The 27,134-nt window shown below is 39.2% G+C and overlaps 1 protein-coding gene across 1 annotated transcript; it reads right to left on the bottom strand.

The window, feature by feature from the left end:
• Positions 1 to 1,470: 1,470 nt before the first annotated feature.
• kif7 (kinesin family member 7) lies at positions 1,471 to 14,515 on the bottom strand. Its single transcript, XM_082538501.1, has 20 exons — positions 14,282 to 14,515; positions 11,524 to 11,896; positions 11,131 to 11,328; positions 10,617 to 11,016; positions 10,179 to 10,526; positions 8,987 to 9,179; positions 8,709 to 8,873; positions 8,353 to 8,511; positions 8,093 to 8,232; positions 7,830 to 7,936; positions 7,150 to 7,290; positions 6,859 to 7,064; positions 6,504 to 6,701; positions 5,740 to 5,865; positions 5,445 to 5,621; positions 5,150 to 5,365; positions 4,309 to 4,515; positions 2,659 to 2,857; positions 2,353 to 2,514; positions 1,471 to 2,161 (listed from the first exon to the last, which is right to left on the bottom strand). Exons 1-20 carry the CDS (start codon positions 14,498 to 14,500, stop codon positions 1,767 to 1,769), a joined length of 4,329 nt encoding a protein of 1,442 aa, XP_082394627.1. The 5' UTR covers positions 14,501 to 14,515; the 3' UTR covers positions 1,471 to 1,766.
• Between the last annotated feature and the right edge of the window lie 12,619 nt (positions 14,516 to 27,134).

Raw genomic sequence — 27,134 nt, 5'->3', positions numbered from 1 at the left:
CCAGTTTCTGAGCCCAGAGGGGAAAACAGTCCACAGAGATGAGACTTGAAAAAGTACAGAGATGTTCAGTCCACATTTCAGATTTGAGGTTATACTGCCTTCTAGTGTCCATCCAAACTCTCATGTCCCAGATAGTCTCCATTATCTTTCATGTGTTCCTCTGTATCTAACAGAAGAGAGAAAAAGATTGTGTTCATTAAAAAGTGTAGAGAAAGAGAGAAATGGGAGAATATTGTGAATGACAATATGTAACCACTGCCCTAAAGTGTGGTACCTTTTCTCTTACAGGTGGGATTTGGCACCTGAAGACACAGATCTTCAGACTTTTGTATTTAAGAGTAATTTTTCATTGTGAACAGATGTGCACTTTTAGGCTGTGTATAATAATAATAATAATGCAGTGTAATGCATCTTTGAAAACCATGAAGCAAAGTTTTACCTGGAATCTGGCTTCTTTGTCCTCAGCAAATTATGCTAATTAAAACATAAAATGATTTTTCTTCTCTTATCAACATCAGCTTTGCTAAGATTCATCCAATAATTTAACATTCAGAACATGCAAACGTCACTCCAAAATGATTGTTTTACAAGTCCTTAAAGTACAGCTACACATATTCAATGTAATTTAGTTTAATTGCTAAAAATTCATTTAAAAAAGCCCCATCAGCGTGCTTTATACTGCAAGGTCGAGATTTACAAGATTAGAGATAAATCTCAAACAATTAGACAATCCAGTATCTGCGAGCAGCGAATGCATTTTAAATTAATTCCTGGATTCAACACAGAAGTGAAGCTGATATACAACAAATATGTTGCAGGAGTGTTTAGAACAAATGGGATCAGTGACATTCAAGCCTAGAAGTTAAAAATACACAAACAAGTTTTTCTGCTTTACTGGTGATGGGACGTTTCTAATTTTAGGTATGCTGCACAGATGAAAGAATGTAGTTCTACTTTTTTGTTTAATGCACACCTTGAAGGACATGCTCTGGTCAAAAATGACTAAGATTCTTCATAATGCTACTGGAGAGCAGATACTGCATCTAAGTAAGACATGTTTCTGAGATTTCTAGGTCAAAACACAAAAACCTCAGCTTTATCAGAATTTAGAAGTAAAAAAATCACACATCACTGTATTTCCTAAGGGAAGCATCTATAATATAAAAAGCATGACTCCCAGAACACAACTCTGTGGAACTCCATGACTTGTGCTGCAAACATTTTTCTTTAATCGTTCTTTAATAATAGTTCCTGTCTCTATAGTAATTGGTGTAGTCAGTGTTATCAAATGTTTCACCTGTCAGAGGCTATAGGAAGATCAGTGATAACCTTCAGTAGTGCTGTTTCTGTGTTGTGATGGACTCTAAATCCTGACTCAAACTTAAAATGCACTATTTCTCTGAGGTAATTTATTCAAGGTTTGACATCTGTGGACTTGAATTCAGTACAAAAGAAAATAAGAAACATGAGCATAGAAGGCAAAAACCTTTTAATATAAAATATTCAAGAAAGTCAAAAGACTACATCATCAGAGAAAGACAGAATCTCGTTTTGTAGGGATGAAATGAGCCATATTGTTAGACCACATACCTACCATCTGTATGACATGAAAAACTTAGTGGAAAGTGCTTTGTATCAAAATCAGTGGGTGTTCATTATTTAAAGTACAAAATTCACATAAAAAAAGCTAAAAGACTGACAAAGCAATAAAACCTTTCAGCGACCACAGAGCAAAAATACATGCGAATTACATGTTACATTTACTTTCAGACAGGATTCTTTCGCACATCTATTAATGCATTGTTTGAGGTCAGTGGTCCAATGTTGAGGCTGGAGCGACGGGACTCCCGGCGAGATTTAACCACAGGCAGGGATGTTGGCCCACTCCAAGACCCCACAGCAGTTTGACCTACACGTTTAACAGGGCCATCACTGGCCACCTGAAGCCACAGCTCCTCCATGATGGCAGGTTCCTCCGTTGGGAGAGAAGAGCGCCTCCACGTGGACGGGAGAGGGGTGTTCACCAGCTCCCGCATTTCCTCCCTAGACTTGGAAGGTCTGTCCAGCTGCCCTGCCCCACTGCCTCCTGAGCTGTCTTCGGGGCAACGGGGAAGCTTTTCCATGCTGCCAGCGTTCGCAGGTTTACCATCAGATGGCACGACTGAAAGACAGTATGTTATAAGGATATTTACTAATGCAGGAATACATTATTTTTAACGGTAAAAATCACTAAATTCGACTGGAAAACTCCAAAAGTTACAAAACAGAAGGAAAATTTGAACTAAAGGCATCTTGTTCCTAGTCCCGCAGAATGACATCGCAATCACACACTAAAAATAAACACTTTTGCACCTTTAGGATGCTCTTTTGGCTGCGTGGATGACCCACAGAGTTCCCTCAGTTTGTTGTTTAGTTCCACATTAGCTGCTTTGTAATGGTTCAGTTCCCTGCTGAGGTTGAGGATCCATCCCTCATACTGCCGCTGCCGCCCTAACAGACCCTCGTCCATTTGTTCTGTTGGGATGATAAAACGTACACAGTATATTAACGGAAACACCATCTGCCACTTTAACTTATACTCTACCTTTGAGCCTTACATATGTTCAGTGTGTGAGACTTAGTCTGCAGTATAGCGTGACTGGTTTATGTTAGTCTCACCTCGACACTGCTGCAGTAAGAGCTGCACACTCCTCTCATGTTCCTTCTGCTGTTGTGTAAGCCGGCGATCTGTGTCGAGTTGTGTGCGATCGAGTGCATTTTCCAGCCACTGCACCAGCCTCTGCTGCTCATCTAGTTGCATTTCCAGCTCAGCTAGGGCAAGTTGCAGCTTACGCTCTTCTTCACGCAGAGATACCACCTGCAGGAAATGTGCACACAAACACTCATAAGCCTACAACTGGTGAGTCCAGACGCAGTCCAGAGTCACATGTGCAAGGTGCACCTGCTCAAATGGTTGTTAACATAAATATATCTAAACATGGCAGCAACTCCAAGCATTGTGCATGTAGATATGGCCAAGACAACTTGCAGAAGTTCAAACTGAGCATCAGAAAAAAGGTGGGGGGGAAATGGTGATTTAAGTGACCTTGAATGGCTGTTGGTGGCAGCTGGGCTGGACTGAATGTTGCTGCTGATCTACACAACCAATTTTAGAGTTTACAGAAAATGGTCAGAAAAAGAATATATCCAGGGAGCGACAGTTCTCTGGATGAAAACACCTTGTGGATGTTGGTAAATGACCAGATTGTTTCAAGCTTATAGGAAGGAAGAGTGACTCAAAAAACCACTCATTACAATCAAGTTATGGGTACATACTGAACCCTGAAGCAGCCTGGGTGCCACTCCTCTCAGTGAACAACAGGAAACTGAGACTGCAATAAACACGGCTCACCAAAACTGGACAATAGATGACTGGAAAAACATTGCCTGGTGATGCATTAATCTTGATTTCTGCTGTCACATTAGGTAGGGTCAGATTTGACATAAACATCAGGAAAACATGGATCCATCCTGTCTTGTATCAACGGTTCAGGCTGGTGGTGGATTGCTGTAACGGTGTTTTGTTACTAACCAACCCCTTTATGACCACAGTGTGCCCATCTTCTGATGGTTGCTTCCAGAAGGATGACACTCCATGTCACAAAATTCAAATCATCTCAAACTGCTTACTTGGACATGACAGTGAGTTCACAGTACTCAAATAGCCCCCACAGTCAACAGAGCACCTTTGGGATGTAGACACTCACAGATGTGGTGTGACCTGTGATGCTATCATGTCAATATGAACCAAAATCTTAGAGGAATGTTTCCAGCACCTTGTTGAAGAATTAACGCATTTCTGAAGGTAAAAAGGGGCCCAATCGAGTGCTAGCAAGGTATGTCTCGTAATGTTTCTGTTGAGTGTATGTCCTACAATCACCATCCTCATTGGCTACCTTTTCTTTGGCGCATAAAATCAACTCTCTGGAAACAGGCATCAATATTGGATATGTGTTGCTCTTAATTCTCTAAGAGTTTCTCTTAAAAATCTCAACACAAAGACACATTTCAGCTTTGTAACTGCTGATTTGTCGAAAGGGAAGTAGAATGCATCACCGGGCGTTTCTGTCAAGGCAGGCATGGGCACATTAAATGTGAGGGAGAGGGCATACTAAGGAAGAGCACAGCCACAAACTAATCAGACTGAGGTGCTTACATGGGCACAGTTCTCTCTTTTTTATCATCTTAAGGTTTATTCTACCCCCTAAAAATGACTAAAATTTGTGTGGGTCTGTTTATTCAGAACATTTTTTATTCTGTTTCACATACCTTGTCGAAGTACTTGCACAGCAGAGCTCTGGTCTCAGAGGCAGACAGGTAACTGAGCTTGGCCATGAGATTCATCTCCCACTGGGAGAGCATACTGGCAGAAACCCGAAGCTGTCTCTGTCTTTGAGTGATGGCTTCATTCTTATACTCAATCGCTGCATCCAGAGCCTCAATTGCCTCGTCCAGCTGGAAAAGCGTTCGCTCCTCCTGGTAACATCAGAGTGAACAGATCAGAATCATCAGAATCAGAATCAGAATACTTTATTGATCCCTGGGGGAAATTATTTTTTGTTACAGTGCTCCATTTTAAACCAACATTAAGACAAGACAGACAATACGCTAACTAAGAATAGTACAATATATACATATATATACATACATACATACATAAGTCACTTATAAATAAATATTTGGAAAAGAAACATGTGTAGTTGTAGCAGCAAACAGTGTGTTAAGTGGATGCGTTGTACAGGGAGATGGCCACAGGCAGGAATGATTTCCTGTGTCGTTCAGTGGTGCTTTTCGGTAATCTCAGTCTCTCACTGAACGAGCTCCTGTGACTGACCAACATGTCATGGAGTGGGTGGGAGGTGTTATCCAACATTGTCTTTATCTTGGACAGCATCCGCCTCTCCGACACCACCAGATGTCCTTAATGAAGATTTGAATACGATGTAGAATTCATTTTCAGTTTGAAACTAGTGCTTTCCAGATTCTTGATAATTAGGCTGTTATTGTGACTGTATTCAGTACATGTGTTCTGTACAGCAAAATATTAATCTAAAGAGTGCTGATAATTGAAATCAGATAAAAGAGCTTGAACCTCAGAGTAATATCTGACCTCTGGTGAGAGCAGGCTACCCTGCCGCAGTTTATCGTCCAGCTCAACTCGCTGTTTAAGCAGTGAATCTTTCTCTTGACGTAGGTTGGAGATCTCTTGCCGGATCTGTTGGGAGTCTTGAGCACTACTACTGCGAAGGAGACCATTCCTCTCACTCAACTCTTCCTCGAGTAATTCAATGCGCCCGGTGAGTGTCATTAGATCTTTACTTAGGGCCTGGAGGAAAGATGAATAAAACAGGACTCAGTATCTGCAAGTCCTCTGTGCTAATAAGCTGAATTGTTTATGTTAATACCTGACTGGAGCGGAGCCTCTTGGTTTCCAATCCGCTGCGTTCCTGTAGCAATGCTTCTTTCTTGGCCAGGATTTCCTCTCTTTTCGTCAGCTCTCCCTCCAGATCTTCCAATCCTCTCCTCTGTTCTAGTATCCGTTCCATCTCCTCATCCAGCCAGCGCTTTTGATCCTCAATTTTCTGCTCACAGGCAAGTTGAGACACAAAAGGACACATAAAAGCACAATAACAGACAGTAGTAGTATTTCTAGGTGCTTTACGTGTATACACTACTACTGCATCTCAGCTCTTGCTGCACCTGCTGCTCTTCTAATGAGATGACAGAGCCGTTGCTGCCGCTGCGTCTCTGCCTCTGGAAAGCTGCAATCGCTTCGGTCTTTATCTTCAGGATCTTCTGCTGCTGCTCATTCTTTATTTCAAGTTCCTGGTATGGTGTAAATAACATGAAAGTCACATTTTCACACATCGCACTGCAAGAACAGGAAGAACTGCAAGAACTGCATTCGGCTCCAATTACCAGTTAAGCTAATTTGCTCATCATTGCCCCCCAAAAGACAGATTCTATACTCATTCTAAGGCTGCTGAGTAAAAAGTATTTAAATGGAGGTGACAGAGGACAGACGTTTGTCCTGTAGGAGAGTTAGACCCTAAGATGAGACGTTTTTGACTCTAAAGCCTTTCTCGCAAGGGCAACCACCAGTCCACGCCACCCTACCACCACTGTGGGATGTCTGCGAGTGTAGCCTGGGGGTAAAGTGAGCCCCATTTGCTCTCTCTTGGCTTGAGCTGCACTAAACACTGAGTGAGTTTAAGCTGCAAAGGAAAGAGGTGCTTGATTTATAACTCAAGAAACAAACGACAGCTTTTTAGTGAAAATGAATTCAAAGGCGTTTAATCTAGATTTTTTTGGGTTTCGTGTTTGTTGGAAAAAAAATCATAACTGACATAAAATTGGATTAATTACCCAGCCTTAACTGAAACTGCAGTGCCATCTGTCGCACAGACTAATATTTTTCAATTAAACTTTGCTTAGTTACAAACAACAAAGCCACTCAGTGGTACCTTGACTCTGTGAGTTCTCTGCTGCATTTCGTTCTCCAGACGACGCTTCTGCTGACTTTCCTGACGCAGCCGCTTTTGCAGCTGCTCCTGCTGCTGTCTCATAGACTGGACGCTTCTCTCCAGCTCTAACACACGGCGCTCACTCTGGGCAGGGAGGTTGGCGAGACGGGCAGTATCCCTCTGACGCTGACTTAGTACCTAATGTTTAACCAGAAATATTTTCACTTTTAGAAGTTTACAGGTCATGTTTAAAAATCAGGAAAGGAAATCATTAAGAACACAGTTTTAAAAAGCAGCATCTCACTGACACAAAACAACAACATCACTCCGAACTTGGCGTCACATGAACACAAACCTGAACTTTGCTCTGAGCAGCAGCTATCTTCCTGCGACATTCCTGTGCTCTGGTCTTGTCTGTGATGCTGATCTCTCTCTCTTGCCTCTCTAGGTCCTGCAGCTGCCGCTGGGCCTCCTGCAGCTCCTGCCGAGCTTGCACAGCTTCCCCCTCCAGAGCTGTGATCTTATGGCTGTACTGCTTGTTCAGAGCCTGAGCATCCTTACCTTAAAAGGCAAACAACTGATTCAGAAAAAACACACAAGAGAATATTTTCTGTGAAAAGGATAAAGCCAAAATTTTAATTGCTACCTGTTTTGACAAGTTCCTTAATGAGTTCTTCTTTCATGCGAATGGTGACAGAGAACTCCCTGATCTTCTGCTGTGCCTGAAGAAGTCCCCACTCTGAAACACCTTCAAAGCTTTTTAGACTTTCCCCACTGCTGGAGTTGGCTACAGAGAAATTTGAAAGTGAACACACAAGGTTGATAGGATGGTGGTACAATTAGGAAGGAGACACAGCTTTGACTCAACTCAAGCACGAGTGGAGTGTAATATAGAAACAGAAAAGAGGCAACAGAAGAATAACAATCAGTTTTAGAAGTCTGCGGTAACCACTGGTTGAACATGTAACCACAATAAAGTACAGAATTAATCTTTCCACGTGATGTTAGTGTCCCTGCAATTTACTTAATTCATTTTCTGTGCATGCCGCACAGAGACTGGATACGCAGTCTGCAGAAAACACAGAAAAATAAGCAAAAGGACTTAAAACTGGATCATAACTGATCGTGTCTGTAACAGAGTGTTTCTGACTGTATGACACTGCATGACTTAAACTTGATTTCTGATTTAAGAAATGTTCCACTAGTCAAGGCAAATATAGTACAAAAAAGAAATCCTGACAATACTTTCAACATCCCGCTCAATGCTCCATTAAATTATTTCTGAGCATCTGGTAATCTTGGTAGTGAGCAAGTTGTTAGACTTACATGCTTTTCTAGCTAAACAGGGGTGCTGGTCTGGCTCCAGCCCTTTGCCAGCAGCTGGTAATCCCCCTGACTGCATGTCCCACTTGGTCCAGGTCAGATTCACCTGCCTGACAGAATAACGCACAAGTCACAAATACCATGAGCACAGGCGTAACACAATGACACTTTGAGTGAATGGTTGATTGACATGATTGCCCAGACAGTTGTTTAGCAACTTTAAAAAAAAATTGAAACTCAATTTAGATTCAGAAGAAACAACATACTTTGACCTCTCTTGTCCAGAATGACTGCCCTCTTTTTCCCTGTAATGCGTTTCCACTCCACCTGGGATCTCCTGCTCCTCATACAGTTTCCCATCCTGATCAGTGCAAGGCCCATTACCAATGTATCCCACTGGACTGACCTGCAATCACACAAAACACACAGATGTAGAGGTATGAAAACTATAAAACAAAAGAATAAATTGTACTCTTAATGCATCTTAATATGGATTTTCTATTTCTTTTTTTTAATGGCTGGTTACCTGTCTGTGGGTGCCTCCATTCTGGCTGTGCTGCATGGAGCCCATGGGGGCAGTGTGCGGCCGCAGCCTCATGTTAAGACCCAGGCCCATCAGTCCTGCAGTAGAGAGCTGACACTGTAGATCTGCTATCAGGTCCTGCTGCTCCTGCAGCTTATCACTCTGAGACAATAAGAGGACAATAAAATCAGTATCACATCACTAAGATCAGATATGACCTGAAACATCAGTGTATTAAGTGTTGACACAGCTCGGGTGCGGGTCAGTAGGATTAACTTTGTGATGACAATTAAAAAAAATCAAAAGTGTGAGTCACTGCTCCAACAGAAAAACAATATAGGAGATAAACTTTGTCTAACCTGCTGCTTGTACTGCTCCATAGCATCTTCCAGAGCTGCTAGAAAGTCTGTGTTCTCCCTCTCTAACCGCTGGATCTGTGACTGAAGGTGTGCAATAGCATCTTCTTTCTCTCCATCTTTATCACTGTCATGGTCATGGCTCCACCTCTCCTCCACAGCGGTGTCCTAAGGAGTAATTCATAGTTAGTAATACGTGTCCTATGTTTTTGTTCAAAACGTTACTCTTTAAAAATAATTACTAGTGATTTAGTAATTATTTTAGAGTGAAAGGGACAGACCTGGTTTCTTACAGAAGGCCTGCCCCTCCTCAGGCCAGCACTGTCCTCAGTGGAGCTGTTCTCAATACCGCTGTCTGGACCGGAAGCCGTGGTCAGCCCACTTCTCTCTTCCTCCACAGAACAAAGCCACTCCTTCACTCTCAGACTTTGTTCAGCAGTCAGAGCCCCTTCACTCTGCAGCTCCCGCAGCAACCTGTGATCCACCAGCAGCACAGACATTCAAATGTTTGTATAGCCATTGATTTCACTTATCTCTTCTACATTTTTGTATCAGAGAAACATCAAAAATTATGATTTAGAATAAAATACGCAGATGACTGGGTTTTAAATAGTTTTAAACAAGTTACCTTATGTGAAAACCACGCTAAAGTCCCAAATTTTAACTTTTAATTTATTCTCTGTCATGCAACAAACAGTTTGCATGACAAATTTCTACAAATTTTACTTGCATTCTCAGAATTATTATTGTTTAGTTAAAACGCAAATGGAAAAATGCTTATTTTCAACACATTTATAAATAACAAAAAAAAACTGTTTTAACGAACAAAATCCATACAGCATTATCACCACAGGCTAAAGACAACAGTCGCCAGCACTGGGTTGCAGTCCCTAGGAGTGTGAGACCGTTTTTTCTTATCATGGTTGAGTTTTGCTAGATGACAATACGGGGCAAAATAGTGCATAAGATACTGTTTATGCCTCAGAAACTGTTCAAACATGCATTTTCTGACACAGTTTTGAGAGATATCTGCAGAAAGTGAATGTAAGACAAACACTGGAAATACTAAAAAGTTCAGTTGTTCCTGATTCTGCTATTGCTTGTTTTTTTATGTTGGTAGCTGAGATTCTCAGTCTGCATCTTTGGCTGGCTATTCCCATCCTGCGTCACATATTAAGACTTTGGCTGATTGGACACTTTCATTGTTTTCCAATATTAAAAAAAATAATAATAATTATTACGTAATTATAAAATAAACCAAACAGTGTTGTGTTTGCACTGGCTTTTTAAATTGTATGATATATACATATATCAAACTTTTCTCTCTCTAAAGATGTAGATGAGGATTAATTCACAAAGCAGCTGTCAACCAATGTGTACGTTTTTCTGGTAGGTTAAACAGAGTGTCCAAATCTTACAGCACAGGTTAAATAACGCAGACTAAATCAAACCCATCGATAAATGCTCTTTAACCTGTAAGCAGTGTCTGTGCAGGTCCTATAGTGAGCGCTCTGGACTTGCAGTTTGCTTATTTCTCCCTCTCCAAGTCGAGGTCTCCTATTGGGTTCGGCGTGAGAGATTATGCGGGTCTCTGAACGCTGGCGGTTTTCGAGGGCTCTGCGAAGCGCCTTGATTTGCTGCTCGAGCCCTTCCACGCGATCTGGCTCACGTTTGCAGTTGACTGTAGCACGGTTCTGAATGTTTCTTGCCCTTGTGGCATAGTTTAGTGTGTTCAGGCTCTCATCAAAATCAGAAGAAGATGGACTGATGCAAGCAATCATCAGCGTTTTTGAATTTCCTCCTAAAGAATCTTTGAGTATCCTAGTTGAAAGAAGGAAAAATAAAATGATCAGGTATTAATGTTTAGTTAGATTGATATGCTTAAGTCCAGATCAACTTATTATAACTTACCTTGTAATTTTAGAATCTCTGTATGGTATGTGAGAGCCTTTCCTCTTGGGGTCCCCCAGTGCCCCGATAACATTTCCTAGAGCTAAAAGACCGCTGTTAATCTGGATACTCTCCTTTAGTCTCTCTCCAGTGTTTCCTGTCCTTAAAATGCGCTCTGATCCTGCCAGGTCAACAAAGTGAAACTTGGAAGACAACATTTGTGGTCCAGAACTTCCAGCAGTCCCATAAAGGCGAGAGCTTCCTCGTCGTTGGTCCATGTACACAGTAAAAATGGTGTGAGACCTGCTGGAGTTGGGATTCATCTGGGTTGCACCAGTGTGCCTGGCTGTGTTTCCAGACTCCAGTAAACTTAGCACTTCATCAAGACCCTCCACTTCACACTCCTTTACGCCGCACAAAACTACGAAGTCAAAATGCAATTAAATACATCAACAAATACTTTTTAAATGAAAACATTTCTGCATTGACTACTCAAAAACATGCTTAGAAACATTTAAGACTCTTTATTCCTCACCAATATTGCCCTTATCCTCCCGGATGTGGATGTCCTTGCTGGCAGTCTCAACTTCCAGCAAGTCCTTGAAATCCTCTTTGTAAATCTCCAGATAGGAGACTCGAACAGAGAAGTCTGTGAGGTCATTTTCATCGAGCAGCTTGAAGATATCTGCAACGGCCCTGGGGATGATGCCCTGCTCCTCATCACTAAAGGAACCTAAAATTACAGTTAATTTTTAAAAAATGGAAAATCTGATTCTGTTCAGCTAATTTTTTCAATCCAATAAAAAAACTGCAAAATAGCATAGCTTGTATTTTTAAAGTGTGTGCCATGCATGCTTTGTTGAAACCAAAGATTTTACTAATATTTTGAAGTAAAAAAAATTCTAAAAGACAAAAAAGAAAAACTTACAAATATTAGCTTCCCCAATGGTGTAAGTCTTGCCTGATCCTGTCTGTCCATAGGCAAACACTGTAGCATTGAAACCTTGAAAGAAGGCATCTATGAGCGGCTGAACAGACGCAGAATAAATCTCCTCCTGACTGCAAGTTTCCTCAAATACAAAGTCGCAAAGAAAGTGTCGGTCATGACCCAGAGTAACCCTACACAGCTCAGGATCCACAGTGATACAGCTCTCATGGCAGTGCAGAAGCTCTTTAGGCAGCAGCGGACGTACTCGGACAGCCACCTGCACTGCAGAATACTCCCCTCTGCCCTGGCCAGCAGGCAGTTTGGGAGACATTTCTTCTCTCCTCTCTGTTATGTATTGATCATCTTTGGACGCCTAAAGAAAACAAAAATCATTTATTGACAAATATTTGATGAACATCTCATGTCACATTTATGAATATGGTACAAGGTAATAAATGAGGATGCGATTGATGGCATGATAAGATGGGAAAAAATAAGTGCACCCATGACTGAGTAGCTTGTAGAACCACTTTTAGCAGCAATAACTTAACGTAATCGTTTTCTGTACGACTTTATCAGTCTTTGTGGCCCACTTTTCCTCACAACATTGCTACAGTTTACTGAGGTTTGCCAGCTTTCATTCATGCACAGCTCTTAAAGTTGTTCTACAGCTTTTAGTCTGTTTAATGTCTGGACTTTAACTGGGCCACTGCAGCACCTTGATTATTTTATTTTCTGTTGTAGATTTGCTGCTGTGCTTGGGATCACTGTCCTGTTGCATGACTGAATTTGGGCCAAGTTTGATCTGTCTGACAGATAATCTCACATGTGAATCAAGAATAAGATGCAACTTTGCAAACCTACGCGGTGTTGCCATGTGCTGTAGTTCTTGTTTTGTTTTCTTAGTTTTTTTGCATTTTCTCTGAGCATTGCATGATCTGACCTTGGGGTGCATTTGCTGCGATGTCCACTTCTGGAAAGATTGAGGCCTTTTGTTAAGACACACTTGAATGGTCCAGACCAGCAAACTACCAAAACTTCTGCACAAACACCAGGATAAAGGCACATGCTGATGCCCAATTAATCAAAGTCACCTGATTAGCAGTACCTGGCTGCTACTAACCATCAACTACACAACACCTTTCCTGGATGTAGTCCTGTAAAAGGTTTTTCACAATACTGTACTTACTGCTGAAGAACATTGATAAGATATGTGTTCTATAAAAAGATAAAATAAAATAATGTTATTACAGTTATTTAAAAAACAAAACAAAAATGAAAGGAGATCCATGCACAACAAAGTTCTTATAAGGTAAACTCTATAAAAAGTGACAACACCACTGTACTGTATGTGGTAATGTCGACTCACCTAGAGCTAGGATATTTAACTGCAAACCCACTTCTCTTTCAGTTTAGCCAACTTTACCCTTCAGTCAAAGGTCTTTTGGACACAGGTCTTTTGGTCAACCCTGGCTCTTCTTGGCTATGTGTCAAAGTAACACTGAGCAAGATACTGAACCCCGGGTTGCCCCTGATGCACCAACTGGAATGTGAGTCTGTGTGTATGTGTGAAATTAGATAAAAGCACTGTATGAATGTGTGTTAATGTGTGTTATAGTTTGATACTTGTAACAGCAAGTACTCTGAGTTCTCAAAACTGAGTAGAAATGGGACTATATAAGTATCACACAATTTACCATTTTAGACAAAGGCATACAGCTTCTGAGTTGATCATTAAGAAATGCTGACCTGGGTGCAAACATGAAATAAACAAAAACAAACATCTGCAGGAAAAGCTGCTGTGTGAATGTTTATGATTATCATTCATATTCTATTCATGTAAATGTACACTCCCTGAAACTACAGTAAGGAAACAAACAACAACATTTTAGATGAAATAACTCACAATCTTTTTTAGATGCATGCAGTATAAAATAAGTTTTGATTTCGAGGCTTTTTAACACAGCTTATCTCTCCCAAAGTTATAGTGTTACTAAAAATATATACCTGTACCAAGATCTTATTCAAAATAAACGTTTACAATTTCACATTAAACCCCTTCAAGGATGCTTTATTATTACTTGGATTAGTCTGAGCCTATTTACTTCCCCTATTTACTGGTTAATTACAGCTCTGCACTAACGACACAGTAGTTATATGACACAGTTAAAGTCTTCAACAGTTTAAAATAGCGGGTGTCGCGTTGTGAATAATCTTTTCTTATTTTTTGGTCAAGTACTGTTACGTTACTGCGTTTTAACCCAAGGGTAGCGTTTCATCACCGACTTCATTAGTTAAGTTATCGCTTTTCCACGCAGACAAGCCAGCTTTGTATCGAGTAAAGAAAAAAAAGTTATAGTTCACATCCAGAAGTAATCACAGCGCTGCTAACTTGTATTTCCCAAGTTAGCAGGGTAACGCTAGCTCGCTGTTGTACAGGGTTACAAAAAACAAAAGAAGAAGAAAACACAAAAATGTACTACCTCTATTAATGAGAAAAATGTCGGCTTTATTTTAGGACTGTTTCATTTTCACGCTGCTTCCTAAAGTTCATAAGTTCGTGAGGCTGCTTGTTGTCCAGATTCACTTCAGCTAAGCTAAAGTTAGCTGACAGTCTAAACAACAACATCAAAAACTTGAGGATGAGGGTGGATAAAAGCTGATAACGCGCGAACTAGCTCGGCCCGTTAGAAATGCGTAACGTTAAACGGCGTACATTGACAGTTTTCGTAACCACTAAACATTTTTCACGACTTACTTTAATGCAGCAGGAGTTGTACCACGGGTTCAGAGTAACTCTGGAGAGCTTTTTTGGGGAAGAATGGAAGCTGAGGGGCAGTCCACGGGCAGCCCAGGGGAGGAGCACGAAACCGTGGCCTGGGTTTGATCTGCAGCAGCAAAGCATCTTGGCTGAGAGGCGACAACATCTCAGCAGGTCACAGCACACGTGATTTAGTATAAAAGGCACTTTAATCATTACGGTTTTGTTTTGTTTTGGATCCTGGATTGTAAAATAATTTATGGGAGCTGAGAGAAATTTCTGTTATCTGCACGAAAACCACATGTGTAAATGCAACTAGTCAAATCACGAAAGCTGTTTTTTTAAATTCACTTTTATTTTTTATAGAGCCAAGTCAAAACAGCAGGCGCTTTATATATTTATATATACCCTACAGTAATACAGAGAGAGCCCCCAACAATCACATTTAACCCTCTGAGCAAGTACTTGGCGATGGTAGGACTCACCTTTGACAGGAAAAATCTTTGTGCAGGCTCAGGTAAGAGAGAAAGACAGGGCAAAACATACTGTAGAAGAGAGCTTGAGAGTAATAATAACTAGGGATTGAAAGCAGAGTGGTGTGTAATAATCACCTAAGGGCGAACTCAGGGGCACCTGGTGCATCCCTAACTATGCTTTATCAAAAATGAAAGTTTAGAATTTTACAGTGATATTTATTCCATGGTTCATTCTCACCACATGGCCAGCCTTGTTTGGACCATAACTGACATTAAAGCAGTACTTTTCTGTTTTCCCCTGTCTCATTTTTGCTGAAAGGATAATCTTAGGTTGTGTCTTCAGTAAATGCAACTTACATTATGTTTGAGAAAATTAAAGGTTGAGGCCAGAGAACTGTTTAGTGGAAGAAAACTAAAGTAAACAGCTTATGGACTATAATAAAATGAATGAATGGACACTGAAAACTATGAATTCCCAAGCAACAAACAAAAAAACAAAAGATCAAATTTGATGTTTATGTGTGCTGGTGATCATCCACCAATCACATTATGTGAGCAGGTCAGTTCAGATGTAACAAGACTTGAAATGTAGGCTATACATGATATGATGTTGAATGAAATGTTGGGCTATATTTAAAGTTCTTCAAAAATTGCCCACTTTCCACGGCTCCCGTGTTATATTTAAATATAACAGGCTTATTTACAATGCCCTTTCGCAGGACAGTCTAATGGTAGCTGTAGCTCTTACTCTCACTGAAAAACTGGGTTTAAATGCCCACAAGAAAATGTGCTACAAAACTATTACATTCTCTGATTTTGTTGAAACATTATGCATTATACTTTTCCTAATGTTTTATTTGCTATTATTTTTGTATTCTCTCTATACAGGCCCTTCTTAAAAAAGAGCTCCAACTCTCAAAGAGGCTAGTTTTTTAAATGATGTATCTAAAAACAATAGTGATGCTAATAATCATAGCCACAATGATTACAAATGGTGATGAAAAGCCACAAGCACAGTAAACAAATAAATGTGTGTCTGGATCCTATTGCACATGAAGTTTGGCCTTTCTCTCTCTCTTGCAATCTGTTAAAATCTTAGTAAATTCCAAACCGATAACCAATAACTGTTTAAACAGATATGGTTTATGGCCACTTTTAAAAAGAGTTGAGGGTGCAGTATGTCTAATTTGTGAACAGAGGGCAGTGTTGCATCATATTTTGAAAAGGTATATTTTCTTTGCAAAGTCTCACAGTGTAGGTTTAACAATAAACTTGCTTTTTGAAAGAGAATAGTAATAGTATTCCTAACAGTAATCCTACTACTTGTAATTGATGTTGCCATTTCTTCCTGACCACAACACTGTTATGGGACTTGTATGTGCAGTGGCAAGGGTGAGGTAGGAAGCAGGTGTTTTGTATGGGGTGTCAAAAAATTGAAAGAATGAAGACCAACAGCGCACCTCAGGAAATATTAAACAAACATTGTATTATTTTTTGTTATATATATCATATTGCCTATTTGTAGTAAAAGCACGCAGAGTTGCTGGTAAAGAAAGGGGCATGGCAGATTAATTTAACTAGTTTATTTGACAAAGCAATAAACCTTGAATAAGGTTAGATCTGCAAATAAAGAAGAAAAACTCAACTAAAACCCCATAAAAACTCATAGAATTCGATTATCAAAATATTACTTTACTATAACATTGTAATATGCGGTACTGTGCAAAAGTTAGGCAGGTGTGAAAAAATGCTGTATGCAAAGAATGCTTTCAGAAATATAAATGATTGTTTATTGGCCCCAAATGTATTCTGCAGCAGCACAAGGACCCCAAACATACAGCCAAAGTCATTAAGAACTGTCAGTATAAAGAAGAACAAGAAGTACTGGAAGTGATTGTATGCCCCCCCCCCCCCCCCCCCCATATTTCACTTCAAACTAAGACAGTATCCTTCATATTTATGTTCTTACATCACTCTCTGCATCAGCGTTTGGACCTCACCAAAGACGCCTCGCAATTACATGGCTCTCCAGCTTACTGAAAGGAAAAACTAAACAAAAACAAATTAACTCTAAAGAAAGACATGGCTACTCAGTTAAAAGATGAAACACTTGTGTGGCTACTACATTAAAATACACAAGCTAGAATTTATTTAAAAAGGCCTAAACAGGAAAGAGCAGGGGAAACATATTTTTAAAAAATGGAGAAAAATGATTAGTAACTGAGGACCACACTGCTATAGACTAGAGACTTAATGCTGTGATCCTCACTGCTGCCAGGCACTGGGAAGCCAAACACAGGAAATAAAAATTTGGTCCAAAAACACCAGGATCAGACAATGACATAAAGAAAGTCACTAATGTGCTCATTCTGGTACCATCCTTAACTGGAATAAGGCCAAAAAGGCAAGAACAGGCTGAACTAGAAAGTGCATTTTCTGAAGAAACTGCAGTGTGAATGCTTGAATCTGAATGTATGCACTGAAATGAATTAATTGCTGAATTTTGAGTTAAAAATATTGAATGAGATAAAAAAACAACAAAAAAAAACGAATTTAACCTGAAAACAAAGGTGCTGAACTGCTAAAAGCTGAACGTTACACAGAAGAAGAAGTTGGAAAAAACTGAAAATGTTTTAAATGTAAATTAGAAAACCCTAAGAAATGAGAAAAGAACATTTAGAGTCAGAAAACATCTGAAAGAATATTAAAAGGTCATATTCTTTGAATCACTGAATGACTCAAATGTGATCCCTCCACTTGGATCCACACAGTTTAAAAAGTTTACATCTCTGAGCTTTGAAAGACAAGATGTTGGAAAGAGAACAACGATGGCGACGTTTTGAGGGTAAAATGATGGCTGTAACACTGTGGAGACAGCAGCAGTTGAAAGAGAAGTGTTTAAGATGAATCTTGGCAGAGTGAGAGAGAGAGAGCTCGTTAAGCAGGCAGGTGTGAGCCTGGTTGCTATAGTGACTGCACCCAATGGCTCCATACACACGTACACAGACATGCACCTCACTTTTGCTGCTTAAAATGAACAGAAAAGTCAGGCCCAAACAAATTCTTCCCAAATGAAAAGTACATGTCGTATTGACAAAATTCTTTCACCGTGAGCGACAGCCATGTCTAGTCTACCCAATTCTCAGTTTTCATGCCTGTGGAGTTTATTATATGAACGTGGTGACAGTGTAAAGACACCATGCTCTTCTGATTTTCAAACGAACCTTCTGAGCCATTTTAACATTAGAGTCTATGGAAGAGTTGGAGGGAGGAGGCTGTGCATTGGTGACATTTATGAAAGAACCATAACACCTAGTACAATAGTAAACACATTGGATGAAAGAGGACAGCCATGGCTACGTTTTGAGGGTAAAATCATACCTGTAGAGCAAACGCTGTGGACACAGCAGCAGTTTTAAAAAAGATTTTAAGATTAATTTTTTTGCTCCTCTCACTCTAGCAGTTGAGCTGTCTCACTCTAGCCCCAACATTCCGTCCCATAGACACCCATTATAAACTCTGAAACGGGTGAAAAAACATCATGAAACTTAAACTGGAACTGAAGAAAAAGTATAATAGATATTGAAAAGATAAATACAAGTTGAATAGTTGAATGTCTTGTCTTCGTTTTAAAGTTTGAATGGTGGCTCTATGTCAATGTATGTGGAAGTAGATACAGTTTAAAGAGGAGGAAGTTGAATGAGAATTTGAAGGGTCTCCCCATTGAAATACATTATAAATTTTTGTTGAAAAAAGTTGAATAAAATTAAAAATATAAATGTTAAAAATGAGAAAAATAGAAGCAATGTTGTCCAAAATAATAGGAATCTAACGCTGTTTGAATGGTTTTTCTAAGTTGAACGGTTTTGAAGGAGTAGGCTTTCAAAAAACGTACGGAAAAATAAAATATAACTAGAAAGTGCATTTTCTGAAGAAACTGCAGTGTGAATGCTTGAATCTGAATGTATGCACTGAAATGAATTAATTGCTGAATTTTGAGTTAAAAATATTGAATGAGATAAAAAACAAAACAAAAAAAAAAACGAATTTAACCTGAAAACAAAGGTGCTGAACTGCTAAAAGCTGAAGGTTACACAGAAGAAGGAGTTGGAAAAAAACTGAAAATGTTTTAAATGTAAATTAGAAAACCCTAAGAAATGAGAAAAGAACATTTAGAGTCAGAAAACATCTGAAAGAACATTAAAAGTTCATATTCTTTGAATCACTGAATGACTAAAATGTGATCCCTCCGCTTGGATCCACACAGTTTAAAAAATGTAAAAGTCTGAGCTTTGAAAGACAATGTTGGAAAGAGAACAACGATGGTGACATTTTGAGGGTAAAATGATGGCTGTAACACTGTGGACACAGCAGCAGTTGAAAGAGAAGTGTTTAAGATGAATCTTGGCAGAGTGAGAGAGAGAGCTCGTTAAGCAGGCAGGTGTGAGCCTGGTTGCTATAGTGACCGCACCCAATGGCTCCATACACACGTACACAGACATGCGCCTCACTTTTGCTGCTTAAAATGAACAGAAAAGTCAGGCCGAAACAAATCGCTCCCAAATGAAAAGTAAAAGTCGTATTGACAAAATTCTTTCACCGTGAGCGACAGCAATGTCTAGTCTACCTAATTCTCAGTTTTCATGCCTGTGGAGCTTATTATATGGACGTGGTGACAGTGGAAAGACACCATGCTCTTCTGATTTTCAAACGAACCTTCTGAGCCATTTTAACATTAGAGTCTATGGAAGAGTTGGAGGGAGGAGGCTGTGCATTGGTGACATTTATGAAAGAACCATAACACCTAGTACAATAGTAAACACATTGGATGAAAGAGGACAGCCATGGCTACGTTTTGAGGGTAAAATCATACCTGTAGAGCAAACGCTGTGGACACAGCAGCAGTTTTAAAAAAGATTTTAAGATTAATTTTTTTGCTCCTCTCACTCTAGCAGTTGAGCTGTCTCACTCTAGCCCCAACATTCCGTCCCATACACACCCATTATAAACTCTGAAACGGGTGAAAAAACATCATGAAACTTAAACTGGAACTGAAGAAAAAGTATAATAGATATTGAAAAGATAAATACAAGTTGAATAGTTGAATGTCTTGTCTTCGTTTTAAAGTTTGAATGGTGGCTCTATGTCAATGTATGTGGAAGTAGTAAGAGTTTAAAAATGAGTAAGTTGAATGAGGATTTGAAGGGTCTCCCCATTGAAATACATTATAAATTTTTGTTGAATAAAGTTGAATAAAATTAAAAATATAAATGTTAAAAATGAGAAAAATAGAAGCAATGTTGTCCAAAAGAATAGGAATCTAACGATGTTTGAATGGTTTTTCTAAGTTGAACGGTTTTGAAGGAGTAGGCTTTCAAAAAATGTACGGAAAAATAAAATATAACTAGAAAAAATTGCATTTCCTGCGAAAATGCTGTGTGGATGCCTTACGCTGAAGATTTCTGCTGAAAAAAGCAGAAAAAGTTGAAAAAACAAAAAACATTGCCCTGAGCGAGATTCGAACCTGGCCTTTCTGATCTATAGGCGGCGTCTCACCTTACTGGACCAAACTGATTCTTACAAAGAAGAGGTGGAGAGACTGACAATTCTGGTGAAATTAGCAGAAGCTGCTTAGTATTGTGCTAATAAGAGGTGAAAAGGCTAAACATTTAGCAGAAAAGAGGTGAATCAGAAGAAGTTCTGCTGAAAAGAGGTAAAGAAGCAAAAAGATGAGTTGAAAAGAGGTGTAGAAGTGCTTGCTGAAGATGGCTGTATGTGTAATGACACACTGGAGAGTGTCAAGAAAGCAGAGCGCATGCAAGCAAGGAACATGTGTAGCAACTGTCACAGGTAGGATTCGAAACTCTGCCCCCGGGTCTCACGGCAGCTGCCCTACCCTCTGAGCCAAATGAGTTCTGGTCTCAAGCAAATATATGATGAGAGAGAAAATGTGCACTGTGGAGCAGAAGCTCAAATTAGCAGAAAAGAGGTGAAGAGGAAGAACTTTGTTGTGAAATGAGGTAAAGAAACTGAAATTTGTGCTTAAAACAAGTGAAAAAGCTGAACTCTGAAATCCTGCTAAAACAGTAGTAGAGGCTGATATTTTTCAGCTACTCACTGAGCCAAACTGGTTCTCACGTAACTGAAAAAAGGTGGAAAAGCTTAAAATTCTAATGAAAACAGCAGAAGAGGCTAAGTGCACTGTGGAGCAGGAGCTCTAATTAGCAGAAAAGAGGTGAAGAGGAATAATTTCTGCTGAAAAGAGGTAAAGAAGCAAAAAGCCGAGTTGAAAAGAAGTGTAGAAGCAGAAGTGCTTGCTGAAGATGGCTGTATGTGTAATGACACACTGGAGAGTGTCAAGAAAGCAGAGCGCATGCAAGCAGTGAACATGTGTAGCAGCTGTCACAGGTAGGATTCGAACCTCTGCCACCGGGTCTCACGACAGATGCCCTACCCTCTGAGCCAAATGAGTTCTGGTCACAAGCAAAGATATGATGAGAGGGAAAATGTGCACTGTGGAGCAGCAGCTCAAATTAGCAGAAAAGAGGTGAAGAGGAAGAACTTTGTTGTGAAATGAGGTAAAGAAACTGAAATTTGTGCTTAAAACAAGTGAAAAAGCTGAACTCTGAAATCCTGCTAAAACAGCAGAAGAGGCTGATATTTTTCAGCTACTCATTGAGCCAAACTGGTTCTCACGTAACTGAAAAAAGGTGGAAAAGCTTAAAATTCTAATGAAAACAGCAGAAGAGGCTGAGTGCACTGTGGAACAGAAGCTCAAATTAGCAGAAAAGAGGTGAAAACAGCAGAAGAGGGTGAGATTTGTGCTGATAAGAGGTGAAACTGCGGAACCAATCAGAGGTACTGCTTCTGTCTGCTTCATCAGGCTGTGTACTTGTATGTATTTCTGCCATAGACTGTTAACCAGAATCTGAGGTCCATATTAGAAAAGCTGCTAAAATCATTAAACTTTGCAGAATTGTAATAAATTATCAATATGAATTACCGGTCTGTGATAGTGTATAAATTTGTAGTTAAAAAAAAAACATGCGGGCCAAGGTGGAATCGAACCCACGACCTCTGGTCTGAAGAGCGGTGTCATTACCAATCGCGCCACCTCTAAGGGGGCGGGCGCTTTGAAAAAAAGGGTGATGAGGAGTCAGAATTAGATCGCGGTGAGACGCGAAAAACGCCGTTTTTTGGAGTTACAAAACGTCGTGTAACTCAAAAACTAGGTGGGATAGAAGCATAATTCTTGCACTGGGTGAATCAGCGGACTTTGGTGTACTTTGACTGCGATTTACATAGCTCTTTGTATCTCCGTCGCGGAGATATGACGAGAGAAGAAACGGCTTCATTTTCGGAATTTGAAAAATGAGAGGAGGACAGATTTCCACCCCTCAAACAAGTCTAACTCATCTCAGAACGGTAATAGGTGAGAAAATAATTCTTGAATTGTGAGTGTCAGGAGTGTCTGAAGATATACAGGGACAAGCCTCATGTCTTAACTTTGCTTCGTTAAGGAGATATGACGATTTGAAAATGCCTTCAGTTTCAGTATTTCAGCTCTGAGTTTCACAACCTCCCCATAGACTTTGAATGGGGAGTTTTTAGACCATGTGTCACTTCGAGGCAAATTGTGAAAAAAACGTAACTCTCACAATAATTATAGTGACACTGTCTTAAAGCCAGCAAAAATACCTACGTTTTGATGTATAATTTGTGGAAGTTGAGTGGAAATTGAGCGAGTAGCAAGGAGTTGTTCAGACATGAAGAGAAAATTCAGAACGGACGAGTGTGCAGTGGGAGTTAATTGCATAGCAACCATAGCAACACATGTATTTTCTGAAAAATCACAAAGTTGTAACTGAAAACTTAAAGAGTCATTACATGAAAACGGTAACAGATATGAAAAAGCTGAATCACACAGGAATAGCCCAATCATCTGAGAACGTTTTAAAGTTTGAATGGAGTTTCTAGGTGAAAGTATGAGGAAGTAGTTAAGTTTCAAAGACAAGCAAGTTTTAGCAGAATTGTAGAAGTTTCCCATTCATTTCAATGGGACAAATTAAAGGAAAAAAGTGTAATATTTTAAAAAGTATAATAGTAATAAGTACCAAAAGATATAGCAGTCGAAAGCAGAAATAGCAGAACAGTTTAGAGTTTGAATGGTAAAAATCGGCTGAAAACTGAGGGAGTAGTTAAGCGGCAAAGAAACGGAGCAACTAGAATAATAAAGGATAAAGAATAAAGAGAAACAGGATCTCAATAGTGTGGATGCCTACGGCATCCACCCAATAACTAGAAAGTGCATTTTCTGAAGAAACTGCAGTGTGAATGCTTGAATCTGAATGTATGGACTGAAATGAATTAATTGCTGAATTTTGAGTTAAAAATTTTGAATGAGATAAAAATAAAAAAAAAACAACCTGAATTTAACCTGAAAACAACAGTGCTGAACTGCTAAAAGCTGAAGGTTACACAGAAGAAGAAGTTGGAAAAAAGCTGAAAATGTTTTAATTGTAAATTAGAAAAACCTAAGAAATGAGAAAAGAACATTTAGAGTCAGAAAACATCTGAAAGAATATTAAAAGGTCATATTCTTTGAATCACTGAATGACTAAAATGTGATCCCTCCACTTGGATCCACACAGTTTAAAAAGTTTACATCTCTGAGCTTTGAAAGACAAGATGTTGGAAAGAGAACAACGATGGCGACGTTTTGAGGGTAAAATGATGGCTGTAACACTGTGGAGACAGCAGCAGTTGAAAGAGAAGTGTTTAAGATGAATCTTGGCAGAGTGAGAGAGAGAGCTCGTTAAGCAGGCAGGTGTGAGCCTGGTTGCTATAGTGACTGCACCCAAGGGCTCCATACACACGTACACAGACATGCACCTCACTTTTGCTGCTTAAAATGAACAGAAAAGTCAGGCCGAAACAAATCGCTCCCAAATGAAAAGTAAAAGTCGTATTGACAAAATTCTTTCACCGTGAGCGACAGCAATGTCTAGTCTACCTAATTCTCAGTTTTCATGCCTGTGGAGCTTATTATATGGACGTGGTGACAGTGGAAAGACACCATGCTCTTCTGATTTTCAAACGAACCTTCTGAGCCATTTTAACATTAGAGTCTATGGAAGAGTTGGAGGGAGGAGGCTGTGCATTGGTGACATTTATGAAAGAACCATAACACCTAGGACAATAGTAAACACATTGGATGAAAGAGGACAGCGATGGCTACGTTTTGAGGGTAAAATCATACCTGTAGAGCAAACGCTGCGGACACAGCAGCAGTTTTAAAAAAGATTTTAAGATTAATTTTTTTGCTCCTCTCACTCTAGCAGTTGAGCTCTCTCACTCTAGCCCCAACATTCCGTCCCATACACACCCATTATAAACTCTGAAACGGGTGAAAAAACATCATGAAACTTAAACTGGAACTGAAGAAAAAGTATAATAGATATTGAAAAGATAAATACAAGTTGAATAGTTGAATGTCTTGTCTTCGTTTTAAAGTTTGAATGGTGGCTCTATGTCAATGTATGTGGAAGTAGTAAGAGTTTAAAAATGAGTAAGTTGAATGAGGATTTGAAGGGTCTCCCCATTGAAATACATTATAAATTTATGTTGAATAAAGTTGAATAAAATTAAAAATATAAATGTTAAAAATATGAAAAATAGAAGCAGTGTTGTCCAAAAGAATAGGAATCTAACGGTGTTTGAATGGTTTTTCTAAGTTGAACGGTTTTGAAGGAGTAGGCTTTGAAAAAACGTACGGAAAAATAAAATATAATAATAATAACTAGAAAGTGCATTTTCTGAAGAAACTGCAGTGTGAATGCTTGAATCTGAATGTATGCATTGAAATGAAATAATTACTGAATTTAAGTTAAAAATTTTGAATGAGATAAAAAAAAAAAAAACCGAATTTAACCTGAAAACAAAAGTGCTGAACTGCTAAAAGCTGAAGGTTACACAGAAGAAGAAGTTGGAAAAAAGCTGAAAATGTTTTAATTGTAAATTAGAAAAACCTAAGAAATGAGAAAAGAACATTTAGAGTCAGAAAACATCTGAAAGAATATTAAAAGGTCATATTCTTTGAATCACTGAATGACTAAAATGTGATCCCTCCACTTGGACCCACACAGTTTAAAAAGTTTACATCTCTGAGCTTTGAAAGACAAGATGTTGGAAAAAGAACAACGATGGCGACGTTTTGAGGGTAAAATGATGGCTGTGACACTGTGGACACAGCAGCAGTTGAAAGAGAAGTGTTTAAGATAAATCTTGGCAGAGAGAGAGAGAGAGAGCTCGTTAAGCAGGCAGGTGTGAGCCTGGTTGCTATAGTGACTGCACCCAATGGCTCCATACACACGACACAGACATGCACCTCACTTTTGCTCCTTAAAATGAACAGAAAAGTCAGGCCGAAACAAATCGTTCCCAAATGAAAAGTAAAAGTCGTATTGACGAAATTCTTTCACCGTGAGCGACAGCAGCTTCTAGTCTACCAAATTCTCAGTTTTCATGTCTGTGGAGTTTATTATATGGACGTGGTGACAGTGGAAAGACACCATGCTCTTCTGATTTTCAAACGAACCTTCTGAGCCATTTTAACATTAGAGTCTATGGAAGAGTTGGAAGGAGGAGGCTGTGCATTGGTGACATTTATGAAAGAACCGTAACACCTAGGACAATAGTAAACACATTGGATGAAAGAGGACAGCCATGGCTACGTTTTGAGGGTAAAATCATACCTGTAGAGCAAACGCTGTGGACACAGCAGCAGTTTTAAAAAAGATTTTAAGATTAATTTTTTTGCTCCTCTCACTCTAGCAGTTGAGCTGCCTCACTCTAGCCCCAACATTCCGTCCCATACACACCCATTATAAACTCTGAAACGGGTGAAAAAACATCATGAAACTTAAACTGGAACTGAAGAAAAAGTATAATAGATATTGAAAAGATAAATACAAGTTGAATAGTTGAATGTCTTGTCTTCGTTTTAAAGTTTGAATGGTGGCTCTATGTCAACGTATGTGGAAGTAGTAAGAGTTTAAAAATGAGTAAGTTGAATGAGAATTTGAAGGGTCTCCCCATTGAAATACATTATAAATTTTTGTTGAAAAAAGTTGAATAAAATTAAAAATATAAATGTTAAAAATGAGAAAAATAGAAGCAATGTTGTCCAAAAGAATAGGAATCTAACGGTGTTTGAATGGTTTTTCTAAGTTGAACGGTTTTGAAGGAGTAGGCTTTCAAAAAACGTACGGAAAAATAAAATATAATAATAATAAAGATTAGAATAACAATACTGTGAATGCTTTTCAAGCATTCACACTAATAATAATAACTAGAAAGTGCATTTTCTGAAGAAACTGCAGTGTGAATGCTTGAATCTGAATGTATGCACTGAAATGAATTAATTGCTGAATTTTGAGTTAAAAATATTGAATGAGATAAAAAAAACAAAAAAAAAAACGAATTTAACCTGAAAACAAAGGTGCTGAACTGCTAAAAGCTGAAGGTTACACAGAAGGAGGAGTTGGAAAAAAACTGAAAATGTTTTAAATGTAAATTAGAAAACCCTAAGAAATGAGAAAAGAACATTTAGAGTCAGAAAACATCTGAATGAATATTAAAAGGTCATATTCTTTGAATCACTGAATGACTCAAATGTGATCCCTCCACTTTGATCCACACAGTTTAAAAAGTTTAAATGCCTGAGCTTTGAAAGATACGGTGTTGGAAAGAGAACAATAATGGCGACAATTTGAGGGTAAAATGATGGCTGTAACACTGTGGACACAGCAGCAGTTGAAAGAGAAGTGCTTAAGATGAATCTTGGTACAGTGGCAGGCAGAGCTCGTTAAGCAGGCAGGTGTGAGCCTGGTTGCTATAGTGACCGCACCCAATGGCTCCATACACACGTACACAGACATGCGCCTCACTTTTGCTGCTTAAAATGAACAGAAAAGTCAGGCCGAAACAAATCGTTCCCAAATGAAAAGTAAAAGTCGTATTGACAAAATTCTTTCACCGTGAGTGACAGCAATGTCTAGTCTACTGAATTCTCAGTTTTCATGTCTGTGGAGCTTATTATATGGACGTGGTGACAGTGGAAAGACACCATGCTCTTCTGATTTTCAAACGAACCTTCTGAGCCATTTTAACATTAGAGTCTATGGAAGAGTTGGAAGGAGGAGGCTGTGCATTGGTGACATTTATGAAAGAACCGTAACACCTAGGACAATAGTAAACACATTGGATGAAAGAGGACAGCCATGGCTACGTTTTGAGGGTAAAATCATACCTGTAGAGCAAACGCTGAGGACACAGCAGCAGTTTTAAAAAAGATTTTAAGATTAATTTTTTTG

Source organism: Aulonocara stuartgranti (assembly GCF_965226115.1).
Source record: "Aulonocara stuartgranti genome assembly, chromosome: 1".
Classification (NCBI taxonomy): Eukaryota; Metazoa; Chordata; class Actinopteri; order Cichliformes; family Cichlidae; genus Aulonocara; species Aulonocara stuartgranti.
This window is presented reverse-complemented; position numbering and strand designations above follow the sequence as displayed.

Bases quoted from the DNA above. Each gene is read 5' to 3' on its own strand.
- kif7 (XM_082538501.1), bottom strand. From the start codon at position 14,500: ATGATTAAAGTGCCTTTTATACTAAATCACGTGTGCTGTGACCTGCTG. The intron at 7,065-7,149 runs GTAGCAATTAAA...TTGCCTTTTAAG, and splicing joins TAAGGAACTTGTCAAAACAG to GTAAGGATGCTCAGGCTCTG. The intron at 2,162-2,352 runs GTGCAAAAGTGT...ACTGTCTTTCAG, and splicing joins GCCAAAAGAGCATCCTAAAG to TCGTGCCATCTGATGGTAAA.